Below are 10,001 nucleotides of genomic sequence, written 5' to 3'. Positions count from 1 at the left end.
GGGGCCCGGAGGCCCCGCTCGGAGAACCAGGGCAGCCCCTCGGAGCGCCGCTCCCGCGCCCCAGCCCGGCCGGCTGCCGAGGCACGCACGCGCCGCGGAGCTGCCGGGACGCGGGGAAGGGCCGCCTGGCCCGGGAGAAGCCCAGCAGCTGGCGGGGAAGGTCGCCGCTGAACGGCGGCCAAGGCCTGCGCTGCACGCGGGCTGCCGAGCCGTGTTGACGCTCTGTTTCCATCGCCTCCATAACAACGGGGCGAGCCGAACCCCGGCGGGCCGGCTCCAGCTGCGGCCTGCCCCGCTCGGCCCCGCTCTCCCAGCCTCAGCCCGGCGCCAGCGGCTCGGCGCGGGCCAGCCACGGACCGCGGCCCTAACGAGAGGGACCCCGGGGGGAGGGAGGGGCGGGAGTGCGGGGGAGAATTCCTCCCGGAGTCTCCCAAATTGCAGAGAGCAGAGATTTTCCATCCTTCGCCGCCGCCGGCTCGCTCCCGCCCCTGTTTTCTTTCCATGGCAACGCGCGGCGCGATGCCGGCAGCATCTGGGTCCAGGCGAGGCCGCGGCGCTAATCCCTGCTGGCGGCGGCGGGGCCCCGCCGGGGGCGCCGGGCGGGGGAGAGGGGCCGGGGCGCCGGGCCGGGCGCCCGCGGGACGAGGCCGGTGCCGCGGTGTGCGGGGCCGCCGGTGCCGCCCCGACGGCCGGGCGCCGCGGGGCCGGGGGTGTCCCGGTGCCGCCCCGACGGCCGAGGTACCGCGGGGCCGGGGGTCCCGGTGCCGGTGCCGCCCCGAGGGCCGGGCGCCGCGGGGCCGGGGGTCCCGGTGCAGCCCCGACGGCCGAGGTGCCGCGCGGCCCAGGGGTCCCGGTGCCGCCCCGAGGGTCGGGGCGCCGCGCGGGTCCCGGCGCCCGTGGCGGAGCCGCGCGGGCGCCGGTCCCACCCCCCCGGGGGCGGTGCCGGTGCCGGTCCCGCCCCGCCGTGTGGTTCCGGGTCGGGCGGAAGATGGCGGCGCCCATGGAGCTGTTCTGCTGGGCCGGGGGCTGGGGGCTGCCCTCGGTGGACCCCGACTGCCTGGCCGTGCTGGTGAGCGCGGCGGCGGCGGCGGCGGCGGGGAGCTGCCGGGCCGCCCCCCGGCCCGATCTGGCCCGGCTCGGTCTGGCCCGGCCCGGCCCAGCGCTCTCCTCTCTTGCAGACGTACGCGCGGTTCACGGGGGCGCCGCTGAAGGTGCACCGGATCGCCAACCCCTGGAGGAGCCCCTCCGGTAAGGACCGCGCCGGGGGCCACGAGGAGCCGCGGCAGCCCGGGCCGGGCCATCCGCACCAGCCCGCTGGGGCGAGGGGGCTGTACGCCCCAGCGAGGGGCCCGGCTGGCCTGTGTTACCATCCCATCACAGATGCCTCCGTCCCATCGCATGCACCCCCGTCCCATCAAAGACACCTTCGTCCCATCGTACACATCCCCCATCCTGTCCAAGACACCTTCATCCTGTCATACGTGCCCCCCATCCTGTCATGACACCTGCGTCCCAACATACACACCCCCAACCCGTCCAAGACACCTTCATCCCATCGTACATGCTCTGTCCCCTCATAGATACTTGCATCCCGTCATATGTGACCCTGTCCCATCACGGACCCATGCGCCCCATTATACGTGGCTCCATTCCATTGTAGATGCCTTTGTCCCATCATATGTGCCCTTCTCCCTGGCACGTGTCCCTCATCCTGCCACAGACACCTTCATTCCATTGTACATACCCCTGTCCCATCGGAGACACCTGCATCTTGTCATATGCGCTTGCATCCTCTTGTCGATGCCCGTGTCCCATTATACATACCCCCACCCTAACGTGTCCCATTACCCCACCCCCGCGTCCCATCACAGGTGCCTTAGTCCCATCATACGCAACCCCATCCCCTCATACACACCTTCATCCCATCGTGCACACCTTCATCCCCTCATACACACCTTCATCCCCTCATACACACCTTTGTGCACACCTTCATCCCCTCATGCACACCTTCATCCCCTCATACACCCCTTTGTGCACACCTTCATCCCATCACGTACACCGCTCACACCAGCATATGTGCTCCTTGTCCCGTGGCACGCACCCCTTGCCACGGGGCGTGCCCCTTGTCCCATCGCGGACGCCTCGTCCCATCGCTCTCGGCAGCGTTACGCCCCTGGGGCCGTGAGGTCCCCCCTTGCCCCGGGCGCACGCTGCGCCCCGTGCACCCCGCCCCCGCCGCGGGAGGCAGCCGTGCCCCGCGGTGGCACCAGGGCTGCGGCAGGCCCTCACCCTCCTCCCTCCCCAGGCAGCCTGCCCGCTCTGAGGACGAAGGACGAAGGCGTCATCTCCAAAATGCAACAGATCATAACCCACCTCAGGAAGCAGGTAGGGCCGGGCGCGGGCCCCGGGGCCGCCGCCACCGCCTGGCGCCCCGTGGGGAAAGGGGGGAGCGGGGAAGCCGCCGCGGCCAGGGAGGGCAGGGCAGCCCTGGCCGCGGGAGCGGGACGCGGCCGTCCCGGTGCGCACGGGCGCCGTGGGGCTCCCCGCAGGACGGCACGCGAGGCCGGGAGGGAGCCGCTGTCGCAGCCCGCGCCGAGCCCTGGCCCACAGTCCTGGCGGTGACACCTCCACGCCACGGAGAGGAGGGGAGCAGAGCCTGGCCCTGCAGAGCCGACCATCTCCGCGGGAAGCCCCCGTGCCGTGGCACAGCCCCCTCCAGCCCCGCGCCACTCGAGCAAGGCGGACACGGTCCCGCTAGGCGGGACGCCCAGGTCTCGCTCCATCTCCAAGAGGAGCTGCGGAGCTTCCCGGAGGCCAAGGCGGCGAGAAGCAAAGCGCCAGCCAGGTTCAGATAGCTGTCAGATATCCGGCTGCGGACGAGCGCTAGCGCGGCCGACTCCCGGCTCCAGTGGAAATAGGCCTCTCCGGTGCCAGCTTTCCTTGGAAAAAGAGGAACCTTTCCCCGCCGTGGTTTGCGCTCCAGCGCTGCACGTCTGCTAGCGGAGAGCAGCCCTGCAGGCTCCCAGGACACAGCTGGTCTGTTGTGTGGCCGGACGGCCCGGGGCCAGCGCGGTTTGCCTCCGGGTCCCCTGGGGCCGGGAGGTGGCTGGCATCTCGCCCCACGCGGCTGTTTTCCCCCAAAGCCGCGAGGGAGCCTGCGGTCGGCGCACAGGGCCGGGGTCTGTTCTGCCCTCGCCCCCACCTGCCTGCTCGCCGCTCCTCCCCGCGGGGCTGGGGCTGCAGCCTGACGTTAACTCTTCCCGCGTTGGTGGGCGGGGACCCGGCAACAGGGAGAAACGAACTCTGCGCCCTCCACTCGTGGGGCCAGCCAGGCATCCGGGGAGGCCTTCGGGCAAACTCCATGCGGAGCATCAGCAGGGCCGAGGGCGGGGGAACTCGTGCCTCCAGCTGGTCCTGCCGCACGCAGCGTGCGCCCGTTGGTCACGGCCGTTCGAGGGCAGGGAAAATTGCCGCTTCCTTGCCTGATCACGCCCGTTGCCTTCGCTCTGCAGAAGTACAACGCCGACTACGACCTCTCGGCTAAGCAGGGAGCAGACACGCTGGCCTTTGTGTCACTGCTAGAGGAGAAGCTGCTGCCCGTGCTGGTGAGTCCTAGCGTGGCCCCTGGGACATCTCGGGGCGTGGTGACACCGGGGAGATGGTCTTGCCGGGACCGGTCCTGGTCCGTACCTGCGTGCGGAACGACGCCGAGGGGCTCAGGCACGCTCCCCCGCGCCAGGGCGGCAGCAGGAGGTTGCAGTCGGCAAAACCTCTGGGCCGGGGGCACCAGGAACTAGGATTAGGTCTTGCAGGGCGGCGGTGGGTCGAGTCACGCAGCCAGGGCGGGGGTTCGGCACGAGGCCCAGCGTTGCTGGTGGCTCTGGCAGGCTGGGCTGGGCGGGAGAAGGCCAGCATGCAGCGCCTGCGTGCGCCCCTCCACCTGACGCCTCCGCACCAAGACCCCCCCTTTACCGTGCAGCGCTGGCAAGCATGGTCTCCACGGTGCCTTGTGCTTCAGCGAGAGGCTGCGCTGCCTTCAGCACTCCCCAAGGCCTCGGCACGGATTGTCCTTTGCTGCAGATCCACACGTTCTGGGTGGATGCCAAGAACTACGTGGAGCACACGCGGAAATGGTACGCAGAAACCATTCCCTTCCCGCTGAACTTCTTCCTGCCCAACTGCATGCACAAGCAGCACCTGGAGCGGCTGCAGCTCATGTGGGGAGATGGCTACATGGAGGATGAGGAGAAGCTGGAGAAGGAGGTGAGAGGATGCGCAGGAGGGGACACCAGGCAGGACCTGGACACGGCGGGTCCCTGGTGACTGCCCAGTTGTAGCTGGAGGGACCATACGAGGCCAAAGTCTCGGATGGAGCCGGGGGAGCCCCACCAGCCAAGCGCGCCGTTCCCGGGCCCCTCGGCGTCGCGGCAGTCCACCGCTGTGGCCCTCGATCCTGGGGAGGTGGCAGGGTGCTGCGGGGTAGGTGACAACACGCTGTCCTTGTTCCCTAGCTGTACCGTGATGCTCGGGAATGCCTGACGCTCCTGTCCCAGCGCCTCGGGTCCCAGAAGTTTTTCTTCGGAGACTCGTACGTGACCGCAGGGGTAACGCGCTCGGGGGCAGCGGTCGCTCTGCCGAGATCGCTGCCGCCTGGAAGTCCCCTGCTCCCACGCGGGGGTGAGCCGGGACCCCGCGTCTCCTCCGGAGAGCCCTGCCGGCCGCGCCGAGCAGCTCGCCGGTCCCGGCTGGGCGAGCGCGGGGCTGCGGGGCGGCTGGCGGGTCCTGGGGGCCTCGGGCGGGACGGAGGGAGGACGCTCCTCCGTGGGGCCGGAGCGAGCGCGGCCCGCAGCAGCACTTCCGTGCCCGCAGGCCTGCCTCCCTCGACGCCTTCGTCTTCAGTCGCCTGGCGCCGCTGCTGAAAGCCAAACTGCCCAACGGAAAACTGCAGCAGCACCTGAAGTCCCTGCAGAACCTGTGCAACTACTGCGCCTCCATCCTCAGCCTCTACTTCCCCTGGGACGGAGGTGAGGCGCCAGGCCCCACGCCTGCCGCGCTCCCAGGCGCCTCGGCGTCCGCCAGCTCGCGCTGCCGCCCCGGGGGGCCCGTGCCCTCCCAGCCGTCTCACACTGCTCCGTCCCCGCAGGCGACCCGCCGGCAGGCGCTCCCAGGGCGGCGGCGGCTGACGGCGGCGAGGCAGAGGACGACCCCCACAAGCGGCGAAACCAGGTCCTGTCGGTGCTGGTGGGGCTGGGGGCCATGCTGGGCTACGCCTTCCTCAGCGGCATCGTCTCCATCCAGCGGGGCGCCGCGGGGCCCGCCGGCCACCAGCCCCTCGCCATGGAGGAGGAGGAGGACGAGGAGGAGGAGTGAGGAAGAGCGGCCGGCGGTTATCGCCGCTCCACCTGACTGTTGCTCTGCCGGGAGCCCTGCGGCATCGCTGCCGGCCGGCGCCAGGGCGCTGCGGCCCTGCAGGACCACGGGAGCCCGCCGCGCGCCGCGCCAATAAACCCGGTTGCTCTGCTCCGCGCCTGCTGCAGCCCCACAGGCGCCTGGCACGGGCGTCCTGCCCCGGCCACCTCCCGCAGGGGCAGAGCCCTTCGCACTGCGGCGCGGGTGTGCGCAGCCCGTTTCACGCCCGGCCCGGGGGAGCGGCACAGCGACATCCCCGGCGTCGCTCCGGCAGGTTTGTGCCACCGGAATACCTTGTCCCTGTTCCCTGCGCGTCCGCGGGCGGCAGCGGCGCAGGCTGCAGCCCTGCAGCGCACTCTCACCCTGCACCGCCGCCGGCCCCCTCCAGCTCGTGCCCTACCCGAGGTCCTCGCCGCAGCGCTCTCCGGCGAGGTCCACGCCGGCTCGGCCACGGGGTGCTGGCGTCCGCTCTCGTGGCAGCATCCTCCTCTAGCAGCGTGGGAAGGGGCGAGAACCTTTTATTTGCTTTTTATTCCTGGGGTTGCTCAGCCCCTTGGCCGCATGCTGAGCCCCCTCCCCTCCCCGCAGCACTGGCCGCCAGCGCCGCTTCCCCTGGCACGGCAGCACTGCCGGCCCGTGCACATGTGGACGGGTGCCAACGCGGGCTCCCCCGGCCTCACTGTCGGTGGGATGTGCGGCCCTTGCGGCAGGAGGGTCACCCGCAGCCCCACTTCCCCCGGCAGCGTGGGGCAGGGAGCAGCCGCTGGGCTGCGGCAGGAATCCCTCCGGCAGCGACGGCTCTGTTTGCATGAGTCGCCGTGTGCCAGGAATGGGGAGTTCCTCGGTGCTGGCACTGCCAAAAGCACGTAGCGCAGTAAGCGCGGCCCCGAGAGCCCGGGAAGGGGCGGCCGAGGGCTCTCGCGCTGCAGAGCGGCTCCCGGGGCGCTTGCACCGGCACCACGTGCGCAGCGCCCCGCGGCAGGGCGAGGGGCGGGGGGGGAGGGCGCCCGCTCCGCCGTGTGCCCGGGCTTGCCCCGTGCCGGCGGCTCGGCCCCCGTCCGCAGCGCGGGCAGGGACGTCAGCGCGGCTGCGGTTTCCGCCGGCTGCCGTCGGTTTACGAGCTGGCGGATGGAAAAGCGGTGTCTGGCCAGGGCTGTCTGCGTGCCGGCGGCGGGGCGGCACACAGCCCTCGCTTGTTCGGCCCCGCTCCCAGCGCCGCGCATGGGCCGCGCTGCCCGGCTCGCGCCGCCAGGGCCTGTCCCACGGAGCCCCCGACCGCGGCTCCCGGGGCTGCCCGGCCCCCAGCCCGGGGCGCCCGCACGCGGCAGTGCCGGGGCCTCCCCAGTGCAGCGCCAGCCCGGAGGTACGCGCCCTGTGCCCCGGCCTCACGCTCAGCTCTGGCTACCGCCGGCCCCGCCACCAGGAAACATCCGCCAGCCGGGATGGGGCCCAGGTGTCCGGGGGTGCTGAGGGAGGGGTTGCCCGCCCCCCTCCCGCCGCCCCAAAACCGCCCCCCCAGGAGGCGGCGGACGTGCAGGCGGGGCTGTAGAAATCCTGTTTATTTTATGAAGACACCCAGAAAGCGGGATCAAGCAGGTCCCCCTGGGCAGCACGGCCGCCCCACGGGGGGGCCTGGCCCCCGGCCCCCCCCGCTGCACCACGCTAGGCTGGCTGCTTCCACAGGAATGTCTGGATGGAGTCGCCCAGCGCCGTGGCCTCAATGAACCCGGTGCGGGGGTCCGAGATCCCGAACGGCACCTCCACGGGAGACCTGGGGGTGCGAGACGGGGAGCAGGTCGGCGGCGGGGCGGGGGGCGGCGGGGGCCCGGGGCGGCGGCACTCACCTGTTGAGGACCACGAGGACGACGGCGCCGTCGGGGCGCAGGAAAGCCGTGTGCTCCAGGTCGCACTGGTGGCACCGCTTGGTGACGGTCAGCCCCACGCGCTGGGAGCCCTCGGGGATGAACTTGCTGCAAGGACAAGTGGGGAGCAGGCTGCCGCTGTGCCCCCCCCCAGCCCCAGCCCCCCACCACCACCCCCAACCCACCTGAAGTGCCCCAGGTGGTAGAACATGGGCTGCTTGTAGAAGACGTCCTTGCTGCCGTCCACGATGATGGGGCTGTCCACGTAGTTCTTGCTCCAGTTGGGGCCCCCCTGCAGGTCCAGCGCCAGGTTCCAGTCGGTCCAGCCCGTCACGTAGTTGTTTAGGTTCTGCAGGGCAGGCCACGGTGCTGAGCGGGGCTGGTGGGGCCAGGCTGGGCCCCACCGCCCCTGAGCCCTACCGAGAGGATGCTGTGGCTGTACTGGCTGCCGCGCTCCCAGCCGCCCAGCACCACCCGGGGCTCCCAGAAGTAGGAGCCGGTGGAGGCCTCCGTGGACAGGAGGAAGTAGTCCGGGAAGAGGTGGTGGGTGATGGACAGCGTGAGGTCAATGGGTGCCAGGAAGTCCAGGTACCAGTGGATGCCGATACCGCTGATGTAGCTGGCGGCCGCGGGGTCGTGGAGCACCTGGGGAGGACAGTGGTGTCGCGGGTGGCCCCGGCGCCAGGCAGAGCTGCTGGGCCAGGCAGCCAGCACGGGGACTCACCACCTGCGCCCAGTAGGGCAGCATCACCCGCTGGTCGTCCAGGATGATGAGCTGGACGTGGTGGTGGGAGCTGTTGGCCAGCGCAGGGCCCAGGTCCTGTGCGATGAAGTCCCGCTGGTGCTCGGGGGAGAAGCCCAGGCACTGGAAGGGGTAGAAGACGATCTCGCCGGCCGTGGGCTCGTTGCCCGCCGTCATGGCCCAGAAGGTCAGGTTGTGCTTGGCGTACTCGTCCAGGAAGCTGGGCGCGGGGAGAGGCGTGAGCGGCGCCGGGTGCTGGGCGCGGCCCCATGGCAGTGCGCACCGCGCTCGCCAGCCCTCACCGGATGAAGTACTGCGCCCAGGTCCGGTGGTACTTGTCCCCAGGGCTGCCCTTGAGCGTGCCACGGCCTGTCATGGCCCCGTTGGTCTTCATCCACACCGGCGAGGTCCAGGGGCTGGCGTAGAGCGACAGCGGCCGCTTGGCCACCGCCTGGGCTGCCCGCAGGATGGGGATCTGCGGAGGAGCGGATGGCACCGGCTGCTCCCCACGGCTCCCCTGCTCCCGCCCGCCCCGCCGGCTGCTCACCTTCATCCGCGTGTCCTCCTCCGTCAGGCTGAAGTGCTTCAGCTCGAAGTCGCCCTCGGTGTCAGCGTAGGTGTAGAGGCGCACAGAGAAGTCGGTGCTGGCCATGGGGACGCGCACGAGGTTGTACTCGATGCCTGGGGAGGGGACGGGCGGTGACAGGGAGCCCTGGGGCCAGGGCAGAGCCACGCTCTGGCATGCACTCACCTTCCTCGGAGAAGTAGGTGCGGAGCAGCTGCTCCTGGGCCTCCTTGGACAGCGACTGGATGTTTATGGCAGCCGAGTCAGTGATGGAGCCACCAAAGCCCTTCACCTTCTGGTACCGCTGTGCCATGTCCAGGTTGAGGTGGAAATCTGCAGGGGATGAGCAGCGTCGCAGCCGGGCTGCAGCGGCGCCGGGGGTGCGCGGTGCCCTGCTGCGGCGGTACCTGGCACCCGGGAGTCACGCTGGAAGCTCCCCTCGCTGCGCTCCAGCCGCTTGCCGGCCTTGCTGCTCTCGTACTTGACGTAGGCGCCGGGGGCCGGCAGTGCCACGGGGTCCAGCGCGTCGCAGTACGTGGCGTTGCACGCGCACACCGGCGAGCCATGCCCGAAGTCCCGGGCGTCGCAGGGGCGGCCGCCTGTAGCAGGAGAGAGGGGGTGGGCAGTGCTCCTGTGCCGCCGGCCCGGGGCCCTGACGGAGCCCATGGCACGGACGGGATGGGACAGGACGCTCACCTGCCGCCCCCGGCGCTGCCTGCAGCAGCAGGAGCCATCCCAGCACGCTGGCGCGCCGGATCCACATGGTGCCGTGCCGCAGCTGCGCTCAGGGGGACACAGGGAGCCGGGGCTGGCGCGGGAGGGGCAGGCAGTGACAGCGTGGGCGCAGCCCGAGGTCTTGCCCTGCGCGGGACATCGGCATCAGGGAGCCGCCAGCAGCTCCCCGCTGCTGCCCGGCTCCCCCTCCCCACTCCTCTGCCCGTCCTGCCCAAGGCGCCCCATGGGACGGGCTCCAGCGGCGTCCCGGGAGCCAGGGCACCGCGATTCTCACCAGCGCTGCCGTCCCGTCCATCCTGCCCGCCGCGCTGCTGTGCCTCGGTGGGGGGGATGAGCCGCCTCCGCCGCTGGCGCGGGGTACAGCCGGCCGGCCGGGAAGCGCACCCGGGCCAGGAGGGCTCCCGCGCACCCACCACCCTGCAGCCCGGCCGCCCCAGGACCGCCAGCCGGCTAGGACGCCCTGACCCTGCTGCCTACCTGCTCCAGCTGCGGCCTGCCAGAAAGCCCTTGCCCCACGTCCCGGCACCACGGTGAGACCTGCTCTCAGGGCCGCGTCTCCGTAGGAGGCGACACTTCTCGCTGAGCAGGAAAGGCGAGTCCCGGCAGAGGACAGCCCAGCAGCACCGCATGCGTTTTAAGGGGTGCCCGGGAGGGTTTTGCAACTGTGCTCCAATGGGAACACGCGACG

General features: G+C 71.4%; 2 protein-coding genes across 3 annotated transcripts; one reads left to right on the top strand and one right to left on the bottom strand.

Moving 5' to 3' along the window:
• The first annotated feature begins 915 nt into the window (after positions 1-915).
• Positions 916-5,521, top strand: MTX1 (metaxin 1). Its single transcript, XM_026115124.2, has 8 exons — positions 916-1,069; positions 1,179-1,248; positions 2,306-2,385; positions 3,513-3,605; positions 4,081-4,263; positions 4,512-4,588; positions 4,870-5,024; positions 5,144-5,521. The coding sequence occupies exons 1-8, from the start codon at positions 989-991 to the stop codon at positions 5,368-5,370; spliced, it is 966 nt and encodes a 321-aa protein (XP_025970909.2). The 5' UTR covers positions 916-988; the 3' UTR covers positions 5,371-5,521.
• Positions 5,522-6,953: 1,432 nt separating this feature from the next.
• On the bottom strand, positions 6,954-9,927 carry LOC112992213 (lysosomal acid glucosylceramidase-like). Of its 2 annotated transcripts, none has more exons than XM_064498925.1 (11): positions 9,791-9,927; positions 9,275-9,439; positions 8,986-9,177; positions 8,765-8,911; positions 8,561-8,694; positions 8,316-8,512; positions 7,996-8,233; positions 7,692-7,916; positions 7,457-7,620; positions 7,254-7,379; positions 6,954-7,180 (listed from the first exon to the last, which is right to left on the bottom strand). In XM_064498925.1, exons 2-11 carry the CDS (start codon positions 9,339-9,341, stop codon positions 7,072-7,074), a joined length of 1,599 nt encoding a protein of 532 aa, XP_064354995.1. In that variant the 5' UTR covers positions 9,342-9,439; positions 9,791-9,927; the 3' UTR covers positions 6,954-7,071. The 2 variants fall into 2 exon arrangements, with proteins under 2 accessions (XP_064354995.1, XP_064354996.1); XM_064498926.1 differs by having other exon boundaries at positions 8,316-8,488.
• Positions 9,928-10,001: the final 74 nt, after the last annotated feature.

This window comes from Dromaius novaehollandiae, chromosome 29, assembly GCF_036370855.1.
Source record: "Dromaius novaehollandiae isolate bDroNov1 chromosome 29, bDroNov1.hap1, whole genome shotgun sequence".
NCBI lineage: Eukaryota > Metazoa > Chordata > Aves > Casuariiformes > Dromaiidae > Dromaius > Dromaius novaehollandiae.
Note: the sequence above shows the minus strand (reverse complement) of the source record. Positions and strands in the feature narration are given on the sequence as shown.